Consider the following 13,319-nt stretch of genomic DNA (forward strand, 5'->3'; position numbering starts at 1 on the left):
CTTGTCTCAGTTGTGGCCCATAGTCCCTGTACTGTATGATTTTGCATGTGTGCTCCCCACCCAATGAGGGAAGCATCCGTTGTGATCATCTGTGATTCAGGGTCTTGTGTGAATGGGGATCCTAGAGCACAGGTTGTGTGGATGAGTCCACCAGGTTAGTGAGTCCTTGACCTTGTGGGGCATTGTTAATTGTATGTTTATTCTGTGTTTGTTTGGTCTGTACACAGTTGCTAGCCATCCTTACAGGCAGCGCATGTGCAAGCGTGCGTGTCTGACCACAAATGTGCATGCTGCCATATGGCCCAAGAGTTTTAGGCATTTGTGGGCAGTGATCTGTGGACTGTTCCATACTGTGGATATGAGTGTCTTTATCGTGTTGAACCTGTCTCATGGAAGCGATGCCTTCACCACCCTCACGTCGAGGTACGTGCCAATGAATTCTCACTGTTGAGTTGGTTCTATTGTTGATTTCTTTATGTTTATTTGTAGACCAAGACTCTGGAAACACTCTATCGCTGTTGGAGTGGAGCAAACGATGTCTGATTGAATGTGCAACTTCAGGAGAGAGTTGTCCAGGTAAGGAAAAAATTATTATTCCCTGCTTTCTCAGATGCACCGTTACCATGGCGAGGATCTTGGAGAAAATATGGGGTGCTGTTGACAGGCCAAAAGGTAGTACCTTGTACTGATAGTGGTTTGTGCCCAAAGTAAATCTGAGAAAACACCTGTGTGCAGGGTGTATTGTGACATGAAAATAAGCATCCTGCAGGTCGAGGGTCTGAAAACCAATCCCCCTGCTCCAGCGCTGCTATTATTGTTGTTAAAGTGACCATCTTGAACTTTTGTTTTTTCCCCACAAACCTTGTTCAGTCACCTGAGATCAACAATTGGTCGCCATCCTCCATTTTTTTATTGGGATGGTCAAATTTGCTCATCAGAGTAGGTTGAGATGCTGCTGATAGTGAAGGTATCATCCTTGTGGCCTCTGTCTCTGTCATTGCTGCTTTTGTTGTTTGTACTGACTTTGGTGTTGCTATGTGTATGTTGGGTATCTAGGGCACTGATATGGTTGATATCTGCATTGTCTCCTTCTTGTGGCAGGTGTATGGATGCCAAGGGACTGGAGCGTGGCCCTCAAATCTTTAAACATGTGCAGCACCTTTTTGGTTTTGGCTGTGAACAATTTTTCTACATTGCAAGGAAGGTCTTCAGCTGTATTCTGTATCTCTCATAGAAATGTTGAGGAGTTAAACCACGAGGCCCGTCACATGACAACAGCAGTAGCGGTGGATCTGGCTGCAGCGTCAGCTGTGTCCAATGAAGCCTGTAGAGCCGTATGTGCAATCATCTGTCCTTCAGAGATCAAAGATTTAAATTGTTGTCTCTTGTCCTCAGGGATGTCATTAATAAAGTCCATACATTTTCCATAGTTCCTGTGGTCATATTTGGCGAGTAATGCCGCATAATTTGACACTAAATTGAAGTGTGAATGAGGCATATACTTTGCGGCCAAACAGGTCTAGCCTCTTACTCTCTTTATTGATGGGGGTGGAGCAGAAATGCTGTTTGCCCCTTTGGTTGGCTGCCTCCACCACCAGCAAGTTGGGTGCTTGGTGTATAAAGAGAAATTCCGATCCCTTCAAGGGAATGTAATATTTTCGGTCCGCCCTTTTGCAAGTTGGTGGAATTGTGGCTGGAGTTTGCCACGCTGTTTTGGCAGGTTCCGTGATAGCCACATTGATTGGCAATACTATCTTGGAAGAGGAAGACATCCGTAGGATATCTGTTAACTCATGCTGAGTTTCTGGCACTTCCTCTAGAACAATCTTAAGCTCGTTAGCTACTTTTTTAAACAAGTCTTGGAAGTGGGTAAAAGTCATCTGCCGGGGTTGGTGGTGGAGGCATAATAGCCTCATCTGGTGAGGAGGAAGAATTATTGTTGGGTGGCAAGGTGTTGGGGAGTAGTGTCCTCTTCCTGCTCTGCCATGGGTTCCTCTTGTGTGTCCACCGCTGCTGTCTCCAAAGGTGGAGGCAAAGATCTGGTGTCCTCCCTACATGGGATGGGACGCCTGCTATGGTGTCTTCTGTAAGACCCTCCCCCCAAGGACTCCAATATGGCCAGTGACCAGGGAAAGGTATGGGCGGTCCCATCAATGGGTGGCCATACCAAGGTCACATGTTGTGAGCATATGTGGACTGTGATCTTAATGGTCCAGCAGCAGCAGGTGTCCTAATCAGGGAAGAATGGTGAGAGAATACCCCTTCCACTCCCCCATCTTCAACACTGGAAAACTGTGATGGAATGGGACTACAGGTCTTCAACAGGACTGCTGAGCTCCGTCTCAGGCCAGGGACAGTTGAGAAGGAACTGAAGAGTCCGGGTCACACGTATGACACTTTGAGCGCCAACGGCGCGCGAGGCAGGCACCGAGCGTGCACGACCCATACAGGCACTTCTGCAAAACTCTCCGAGCGAAGGCACAGGAACACACCATCACCTGGAGTGGAGCACCCACAGGGACATCTCCTGAAGAAGAAAATGTACTTTGTTGCAGGCGGGACTGGGTGGGCAAAAACAACCAGACTGCGGGAATTTGCAGGAAACACTAAATCTTTATTTTTAAATAAAAATTTTAATACTTAAATTTAAGCAAGGGGAAGAAAGATTTGATGTCTATTACAACAGGAGTTAAAGTATTTTTTTACATGGGTTAAGCACAATTTGTTTTATTCTTTTATTGGTAAAAATTGTATCTGAATTCTGTTTATATATAATTTTGTTTTAGTAGCATCGGGGAACCTCTCTCTTTTGCAGGATTTGTGGGATCTAAGGTTTTTGCAGGTGTGAGTGGGATAACAATGCAGGAGCAGGTATTGCGGGATGGGACAGGAGCAGGATTTAAAAAAAACCAGTCCCACACAAGGTCCTACTCAGGGTCCTATCCGCAGTTACTTTAAATTGGTACAATGTTATTGACTTCAGTAGAAGTATGCAGGGCCAGCTCCAGGCACCAGCGCAGCAAGCTGGTGCTTGGGCAGCCCATGGAAGGGGGCAGCATGTCCGGGTCTTTAGCGGCAAGTCCCCCAGTCCCTCTTGGAGGGAAGGACTAGCTGCCGAATTGCCACCGAAGAACGAAGCGGCATGGTAAAGCAGCCGCCGAAGTGCCAGCGAGCGTGGGGGGGTAGGGTTTCCCCTTCTTCCCCCCCCCCCCCACCACCACTTGGGGTGGCAAAAAAGCTGCAGCCGGCCCTGAAAGTATGTCAATTTACACCAGCTAAGGATCTGGCCCCCATCATTTTGAGATTCAGTTCCCTGCCCTCCTCTTCAAATCCACCAATCCACATATACACACATCCCTTAGAACACAAGTGAACATCGTGGGTATATAGTTATAGCTGCCCAAATTTTACTTTACACAGATGGCAGAACATCAAAGTTCAAAGTTACATTTGAGCCTTCTGTTGTGTTCCAGACATGGAATAAATTATTATACTTAGTTCTTGTTATTCAGGATTTACCACTGGGTGTTTTTCAGAGGCACTGAACTGGAGACGTGAAAAACCATTTAAGGCTTTGCTACAGTCCAAATTCTTTGCAAAGATAGACTTATACATAAGAAACTCAAGCATTCTAATCAGCATGCATTATTTCCATATCCACTAAAATACATCACAATGCTAGATTCTGTACTGATCCAAAACCTTGGATGTCTTTCACATTGATTGTGTGCATATTGTTTCTCTTACATGGAGTCACATGCCTTGTTTGTACTGTGTTTATCTCCTGTCTTTTTGTATTTAAGTACACACTCTAGCCAGTTTCCTATAGACATAGGAATATATTATAAAGAGGATGGGGCATATTCAGAATCACTGAAATTCTACACCCAAAAATGTTGGCATCATGCAAATGCTGCTGAAGACTTTCAGCCACCATAAATATTGGTACTGATGTTAGTCAGTATGTTCCCCTCACTTCCCACAAGTAGCAAATCTGGAAGCAATAAAGTGAAGAGTTCTGGCTCCATGGCACACTCCCTTTCTTTCTTCAACACCACTGGTGTTCCCTGGGGATTGGGCCTTGTAGTTGGGCAGAGGCTCTGGGACTGGGCAGGTGTACAGTGAACACTGACTCCCACCAACAATAACTTTCCTTTCTTCACCCACCATTCAATAAAAACCCTCCAGAGAGGAAGGAGGATTGTGACGTAGCAGATGGTCATTATGTAGGGCTCTGCAGCCATGAAGACCAGCCTGCAGTGCTGTCCCAGGTCTTTCAAACAGGTGGCCATGGTGACCAGCAGATTTCAGAAGATCCTTGGTTTTCAGGGGGAGGTAAAGATGGCCCTTTGGAAGGAAGTCAGGAAAGAATGCCATAGGCCTGATTTTTCATTGCCCTATGGCATGCCAGCAATGAAGAAAGGTTGTAAAGGGAGTGGATCCATCCATCAGAGAATAACCCTAACCCAGGAACTAGCTGGCTCTTCATTGTGCGCCAGTGGCATCCCTAATGTACAGGGCATACCAAGAATAAGTGTGTGGCCAGAGTACTGTGTCTTCTGGAACGATCACAGAGGCAACAGGCAGCTGAGAATTTTAGAGCGGCCTTGAGATTGCACTTACAGTAGGGCAGGCCCTTCTATGACGCAGGATATAGGGAGGCACAAGGGTGGCATAAAGGTACCCTGTACAGAGCATAGCTTTGCTGGAATGGAGAACTGGGGACTGAAGCTGTAAACTCAGAATACACTCATACCCATTTTGGGTGTGATTCAGTCAACAGTGAAGATATTCTGTAGCCCAACATAGAACAAGTGTCTTTTATTTTAAGTAGGCAAGTTACAGTGACACTTTCTTAACATGGTTTATAAAAAAAAACACCACATTCACAGCTCTAGAGAGCTCATAAGGAAAGTTCCCTACTAATTAGCTTCAATATGCCAATGATCTCTCAAAGCCTAATTCAGCTATGAAAAATATGTCTGGTTTACATACTTTGGAAGTCTTCATCCATCCCTGGCTCTCCCCCCTTGCCAAATCCAGTGCTTAGTGAAACTGGTGGTTGTTGTTGATTTCTATTTTGGAAAGCTCTGGGAAGACCCACATTAAAAACAACCAACCCTCAGTTCTGACTGAAATATCATATATAGTTGGATATACAACCCCATTGTGTGTTTTAGAGTGATCACACATTAGAGGGTTAAAAAAAAAAAAAAAAAAAACCACAAAACCTAAACTCTCTACTGTATAGAATACAACTTCACTTGCAGATTGACTGCTGCGATTTATATCAGTTCCAACAACCTTAGCTTTCTGGTACAACCAGCAGCAGCAGACCGTCTCCTCATGTGTATTAACTGGAATGTAAGATACACTTGGTAGTAATATGTAAGCCAACGAGCATATGCAGAAGGAAATAACGTCATGAATTGGCAAGGCAGCAACTACGTTCACCAGTTTAAACAAGATTCAGTCACTGAAGATCTACAACTGAAAACCAAACCACAACATTTTCAACTGAAATGTTATTTCCATCTTTACGTAAGGATGTGAAAGCTGGAAATCCACCAAAAGATCCAGATATCTAAATGCCTCTGAAAGCAAATGCCTCAGGAAAATATGAGGCATTAAATAGAATTTATAACAAGCGCCAAGATTTGTCAGAGTTCAGCAACCCCTTATCTTCAAAGTTATCCAGCAAAGGAGGAGGAATATCTGGGACATGTGTTAGGAATGAAGCCAGAACATCTGCCATGGCAGGCATGCCGTTAGGCAGCTGGAGGGACACATAAAAGGGCCGATCCCAAGAATCCCTCTGTCGAACAGTACTTAGAGAGGGAAAGTTTATGTCACTGAACAACAACACAGAGGACATGCAACGAACAGCCCAGGACAGACAGGGATGGCAGGGCCTTGTTTGTGCCCTAAGTGACCTTTGACAGAATGGGAAGGATTCAGATTCAGAAGACACACTAATAAGCCTAGTATAGTGAACAGCCTCCTATGGTTCTCAGATATGAATCAACTGTTAAGAACCTAAAAGGTTCTAGGTAGTGTGGTCCAGTGATTAGGGCACTAGCCTAGAAATCAGGAGACCCAAGGTCAATTCACTGCTCCACCACAGACTTCCTGTGTGACCTTGGGAAAGTAACTTACACCCAAGTTTTTTAAAAGGTACTTGGGCACTGCTCTGCATTACAAGACCTAAGTTATCTAGGCACTGTACAAACAGATATAGGTGATAGTCTGTCCTAAATAATTTACAGTCTAAAATTATCCATTTAGAAGTGGATGAATCAAGGTACAGACATTATGTGACCTTGGGCAAATCCATGTCAGAGCCAGATTAGAATTTGCTAGCTCTCATTCCTATCTTCAGACCACTAGACTCTCTCTCTCTCCCTCTTTAACATGTTAGTTTCCCTAATGGACAGGGGGGAAATAAGAATTCTGGACAGAACCCAGCATATTAATTATGGACCCAGATAAGAAACTAACCCACAGTATTCAACCTAGCTTGAAATCTTAGTAAGTATTCTATTAAGGTAATTTACCTCAGTAACTAAGGATCTAATCCAGTACCCACAGAAGTCAGCAGAAGCTTTTTCATTCACTTTAATGGGAGTTGAGTCACCCTCTATGTACATTTTTCTGCATTTGCTTTTTATTTTTGGCTGATGCTCATTTGGCTGAAGTTTAAATTATTTTTTTTTTAATTCTTTCCCATATTTACAAAGAGCTAGTCACTAGTGTAGAACATTGTCACAGGATAACAGTCTCCAGCTGCTAGCTAAATGCCAAAGCCAGTACTAAGCAATGACACAAAGCAAACAAAAAGGTAAAACAGGATGTTTATTTGAAAAGCTGAAAATATCCCATTTGGGTCAGTATTCCAGGGTAATGATATTATTTCTATTATTCTAAAGCGAGGCCCAGGTCCTGAAAGCACTTTATTTATGAGCTTGAAATTAAGCATAAATGAATAAAGTGCAACAGGCAGTTGCAAGTCGGTACAATGGAGTCACATCAATTTATTCCATGCATATTGGCCACAAACGAGGTTTACATAAGTGAAAATAATGCCTTCACTTGGATGATCCTACTCTTAACTCACTCAAATATTATTCGGTAGAAGTCAGTCATTAAGGTTCAGACAGCTGTTAATGCAATTGTGTTTAATTTATCCTAACTAACTGATACTACTAGACAACCAGGTGACATTCTTTGGATAACTAATGTTTTCTAGTTTTTACCTATTTAAAATTATTCCTATCATTATGTGAAGGGTGGCTTTACTGACCACTGGAGACACTGGCTCCAATTATCCTCTCCCTTGCACTTTATGAAGTTATTTACACCTGTGCAAACAGCAGCATTATATACCCACTGTGCACAAGTATAAATGACAACACAAGGTGCAAAACCATGGGGATAGAGGCTTCTAATCTTTGCTTTGACCAAGTTCTTTGCTAGTCAACTGATATTTGACTCTTAAAATATTAATAGCCAGACTGCAGCCCATCTAATGCTTGTGTAGGAGTAAGAAGGAACAGGTCTCTCTATTATCCCCTGCATCAGTGTGGGTAGCCAGCACAGGAGGAACAGCAGCCTCCACAAGACTGCTACTTCCCCTCTGCTGCAAGTGGGTGAGGAGTGGGCAGAACTTTGGCTCTACCCCTGGCTATGCACTGGCCAAAGCAGTTGCAATTGTGTGTTGATTAATCTGCACCAGGTATTGTGCTGGCACAATCACTCCCCACCTGAGCAAGGGGAAGTCATCTTCTGCTTCCTGGTGTGCTCTTGGGATTCAAAAATGTGCTATCAGAGTATTTCTTGAAGGAACTTTAGCCCCTAGCAACCTGTCCACATCATACAGCAACATTAAAGCCTACTTCTGGAAATAAGAACATATACGGTTAAGAGAGCAGAAGATTCACAAGCATGGAAATAAGGAAAAGTAAATGAGATGACCTTCCTCTCACTTCATTTTATAGTTTTGAGACATGTTCTGGTGCTGTAAGCCAACAGTTTTCTATGACTATCTAGAAAAAAAATGGACTACAACTGAGTTAAATGGTTGATTAAGAAGAGCAGAGAACTATATAGAAATTAAATAATCACAAAGATATGAGACCCAAAAGTCTACCAAGAAGTTATTGGATAGATTAAAAGTTCACTACCCCCTCCCCAAAAAGTCACTTTGTCATTTAAACAAAGTTTGCTCTACATAGCAATTACTGTTAAAATCACAGTGTGTGCTTCTTTCAGATGCCTGCCACAAACAGATATAGTTTGGCCACTGAACATGTGTTCCAGAATAGAAAACCATACCAAGCTCACACGTATCCAGCCATGTAAAATGCATGATATGGAGCAGTTTCCTTGTGAAACCCTTTAACACTTTTGCTACTTTTCATAAATCACTTGGTTAGGCGAGAGAATTGGCTCTAGTGAAAGATCTGTAAAACTGTAAAGGTCTGACCCTATCTTTGAACAAGTTTCATTATCAGAGACAAAAGCATAACATGTCAAATCTGTTTGGAATGTTCTCCTCTTCTAAAAATTCCCTTCTCATCCTAAACTGAAATGAGAAAGATAAAAGCCATATTATGAAGATTAAATATGTTGTCACAACATGACGCTTGGTCTTCTTTTAAATGTTAAAAACCTCAAGTAAGTTCTAATGAAAAATCACTGCTAAGTTACAGTACTTAGCGGTCTATTTTAACTATTAATAATATAATATATGGAGATATACCTCTCTCAGAGAACTGGAAAATGACGTTTCAGGGTCCCGAGTCCAGCCCCCAGCCTGCACTAGCAGGTCCAAGTACTGATTTTGCCCCAAATCCCTAAGTGGCCCCCTCAAGGAGGGAACTCTCAACCCTGGGTTTAGCAGGCCAATGCTCAAACCACTGAACTATCCCTCCCCACTGTTCTACTGTAACAGAACATGCCTGTTCTGACTGAACTTGCTCCCAGTCTACCTGTAAAAGCAGCTATTGTTGCAACACAGCTACCCCTATGTTAAGGAACACCTAGTTAATTTGAATTCATAGTTATCATAGCATATAAGGTGCAAGTTTTAAGGACAAAGTTCAACACATTTTAAATATATATACTATAGGAAAAGTAAGTAAAGTAATATTAGGTATAATAGCAAAGCAGCTTACCAGCCCATCACAGTTGCTTATAGCAACTGAAGCGTTAGGCAAATCAGTGATATCCCCAACATATAGGCAATTCCCATGGAGTGGTTCAATATGAGTCACATTAGAATCCTCTTGCCATTCAATTGTTGCTCCAGGGGCAACCAGCCTAGAGTTCAGTCTCAGCCTGAAGTGAAACTCTCTTCCAAAAACAGTGACATTATAAAATATTTGCTCATTTGAAGCTTCATGTTGCATATCCCCAGCATCTCTTCGGAAGCGCCCCCTTGGAGGTCCAGACACCAGGTTAGATAGGAACCTGCCTTCTGAATCTGTGCTGACTGGGACGACAAGTCTGTATTCCTCTATATTCCTCAAAACAGGATCTTTAAAGATAAAAAAAAGTATTAAAACTAAAAATTAGAGTTTAGAATTATTGGTTTAGAATTATCAGTCTATGATCCATTACCCCATCAGAGAATTACATAAGGGAGATGGCCATTGCGTTCACCACAGCCACTTCATTCACGAGTGTGAATGAACATACTGTGTAGGTCATTCAAACTGTTTAGTTCCTAACATAGAGCAAAGTGCAATTATAAGAGAATGTAAGACAGCAAAGTCCTCCTACAAAATAAGCACCCTGCATCCCCTTTCCAGATGTTTTATGAAATGAAGTCAGTTGAGACAGCTGAGCTATTCAGACTGTTGTCATTAATCACCTAGGATGTTGATTTCTGGGGACTGCTGGCACAATCCTTGAGAATGCTTCAGTGTCTATTAAACTGACCTCTGACCAGGCCTATACACAGAGGTTAGGGGAAGGAAATGTTTAAATTTATGACCTGCAAATGCTGATATTATAAACAAAAGTAAGTTTCCCCAAAAAACAACGGTGGGAAAAGCTGATCAAATCCTAAACAAATTGAAAGCATATGATTAGCAGACAATATACAGCTGGTAACTCAGGCTGGGAACAGCGGGAATGTCTCATCAACTTTCAGAGCTTTTAAATTCATATTGTTTGAAGAAAAAAAAAAGCTGCTACCATGTGTTTTATTCTACACATGGAATTTCAGGATCTGACACACTAACCTCTGATCTGTCAGATGTGTTACATTGAAACCAGAGTTCATTCCAGGTTCCCACCCCGTCTCTAACTACACTCTCTCTCTCATGCGATCTGGGATTTAAACCAGTCTCCCGCAGCCTCCTTTCTTTCCAGAGTCTTATCCTCCCACTGGGGCTGCCAGAGGGTGGCTATGGGACTGCAGACACACTAGCACAGAAGTGTCATTCCTCGAGATGCCAGAAGTCCCTTCCCCGGAGGAGGCAGACCCATCTGCCCCTTTGCTGCTGCTGCTGCCAGAAGAGGTTAGCAACTGCAAGTCTCGCCAAAAAAAAGTGTTAGCAGAAGAAGTTGAAGGGGAGTTGAAAGCCCCAGGGCGAGCTAGCTGGGACTTCAGAGGGGGAGGCCAAGGGCATGGCAGCAGGGGGTGGGCAGGGCCGTCCTTGGGGGTGGGGTGGGGTGGGGCCCTGGACAACTCCCAACGCCCCACCTCCGACCCTTCCCCCGGCCCACCCCTATTCCACCTCTTCCCCCAGCGACCCCACACTCACCGGCACGGGCGGGAAGCGGAGCAACCCAGCCCCAGCCCGCTCCACTCCGCCAGCTCCCAGCCGCGGCGCTCCGCTTCCCGCCGCCGGTGAGTGCGGGGAGGTTGGGGGGAGGATTCCCCCCCCCCGCCCCGCCGCACCGGCGAGTTAGGGAACGGTTTCCCGCCCCCCCCCGACGGGCGGCGGGGAGCGGTTGAGGGGATCCCTTCCCCCAAACCCCCTCCCCCGAGCGACACGGCTGGGGCTGCTCCCGGCCCCCCGCTAATCCCCCGGGCCACTGTGGGGGCCCCAAAAGTGCCCCCCTCACAGCTCCTGCCTCCCAGGCGCTGGGGCGGGGGGGAAGCTTGGGAGGCTGCAGGGCACCCAAATAGCTAGGGACGCCCTGGGGTGCGGGTCTGAGGGATGGAGCCGCCCCCCCACCCCGGACCTACCTCTCTCCCTGGAGCTCTGCAGGGCGCTCCCGGGCAGGAAGAGCGCACCGCAGAGCAGCAGACAGGCGATCCCCGCTGGAGGATCCATTGCAGCTGAACCGCAGACCGAGCCCAACACTTGGAGCCAGCGTTAAAGTTCCCCGCCGCTACCCAGCACCAACTGAGGGCAGCCCGGCGCCGCCCGGTCCTCCGCCGCGCTCCGGTCCCCCGGTGCATGCACCCAGCAGCAGCGGCGGCGGCGGCGGCCGCTCTGTGAGCTCGCAGCGAAGCAGAGACACGAGGAGGCAGCTGGAGCGCAGCACGGGAGAACACAGGGCGTGCGGGAGTGGAGTCAGGCTGATTGACAGAGGCGCTGCCACCCAGCGCAGCCCTGCTCCGGAGCGAGCCCTGGCAGCCGGCCCGGGGCTCCCCTCCCTCCTGGATCCAACTCTGGCTGCGGGACGCTTCGACAGCCACGTTTCTTTGCCCTTGACTCTTCGCTCGCAGCAGCCCACAGGGTAGTGAGCGCCCCGCTCCCTCCAGGTCCTAATGCGCTCAAGTTACTGTCCCAACCCAAGACGCCCAGCTCGGACCCTGAGGGCTTGGCTACACTTACAAGTTGCAGCGCTGGGAGTTACAGCGCTGGTCATGCAGCTGTGGAAGGGCCAGCGCTGGAGTGTGGCCACACTGACAGCTACCAGCGCTGCAGTGTGGCCACACTTGCAGCACTTTCCAGCGCTGTATTGAGAGGTGCATTGTGGGCAGCTATCCCACAGAGCACCTCGTCCCGTTTTGGCGCCGTTTTGGCGCTGAGTATTGTGGGAAGGGGAAGGAAGTGTGCGGGTCATTCCGCTTCCTGTTTGCCAGCGCCCCGTGGTGCATCGCTTCACATCCCAGCATTCACTCTTTCCAGCAGCGTTTGGCGCCATTGTGAGTGTCTTTCTGTTACTCTCTGTGTGAATCGCGATTTCTGTGGCAAATGGAGCCCGATCTGCTGAGGACTCTGCTGATGAGTGTCACCAGCACAACACGTTTGGCAGTCCAGCTATTCCTTCAGCTCCAAAGTGACAGTGAGGATTCCGACGATGATATCAATATGGATTTGCCTGCCGCGTGTGACACTAAAGTGCTTGCGGCATTTACGGAAATGCTCAGCACCGTTGAACGCCGCTTTTGGGCTCGGGAAACAAGCACTGAGTGGTGGGATCACATCGTCATGGAAGTCTGGGATGACGAGCAGTGGCTGCAGAACTTTCGTATGAGAAAAGCCACTTTCATGGGACTGTGTGCTGAGCTCGCCCCCACTCTGCGGCGCAAGGACACAAGATTGAGAGCTGCCCTGACGGTGGAAAAGCGAGTGGCTATTGCAATCTGGAAGCTGGCAACTCCAGACAGCTACCGGTCGGTCGGGAACCAGTTTGGTGTGGGAAAGTCGACCGTGGGAATCGTTTTGATGCAAGTTTGCAAGGCAATTAATCGCATCCTGCTAAGAAAGACCGTGACTCTGGGGAGCGTGCAGGACATTGTGGATGGCTTTGCACACATGGGTTTCCCTAACTGTGGAGGGGCGATAGATGGGACGCATATTCCTATTCTGGCCCCCCCCCACCTGGCATCAGAGTACGTTAATCGGAAGGGGTATTTCTCTATGGTTCTCCAGGCGCTTGTGGATCACCGCGGGCGTTTCATTGACATTTACACAGGCTGGCCTGGAAAGGTGCATGATGCACGCATCTTTCGGAACAGTGGCCTGTTCAGGAAGATGCAGGCAGGGACTTTTTTCCCAGACAGGAAGATCACAGTAGGGGATGTCGAAATGCCCACTGTGATCCTTGGAGACCCCGCGTACCCGTTACTGCCTTGGCTCATGAAACCCTATACAGGGAAGCTTGACAGGAGCAAGGACCGGTTCAACTACAGGCTGAGCCGGTGCAGAATGACTGTGGAGTGTGCTTTTGGGCGTTTAAAAGCCCGCTGGCGTTGCTTGTATGGGAAGCTAGACTTGGGGGAAAGCAGCATCCCCGCGGTTATATGCGCTTGCTGTACCCTCCATAATATTTGTGAAGGGAAGGGTGAAACATTCAGTGAGGCATGGACCACCGAGGTTCAAGTCCTGGAGGCTGAATATGCACAGCCAGAGAGC

The 13,319-nt window shown here is 46.7% G+C and overlaps 1 protein-coding gene across 3 annotated transcripts in view; it reads right to left on the reverse strand.

Annotated features, from left to right (window-relative positions):
* Positions 1-13,319, reverse strand: part of ADAMTS2 (ADAM metallopeptidase with thrombospondin type 1 motif 2) — a 279,567-nt gene that overhangs the window by 242,236 nt on the left and 24,012 nt on the right. For 2 of the 3 annotated variants that reach the window (XM_045026992.1, XM_045026991.1), the window contains exon 2: positions 9,174-9,535. In XM_045026992.1, coding sequence (XP_044882927.1) covers positions 9,174-9,407 — 234 coding nt within the window. In that variant the 5' untranslated portion in view covers positions 9,408-9,535. Of the gene's footprint in view, positions 1-9,173; positions 9,536-11,197; positions 11,493-13,319 lie in introns of those variants that run through there. The other variant, XM_045026990.1, reaches the window with a different exon arrangement.

Source organism: Mauremys mutica, chromosome 8 (genome assembly GCF_020497125.1).
Source record: "Mauremys mutica isolate MM-2020 ecotype Southern chromosome 8, ASM2049712v1, whole genome shotgun sequence".
Lineage (NCBI taxonomy): Eukaryota > Metazoa > Chordata > Testudines > Geoemydidae > Mauremys > Mauremys mutica.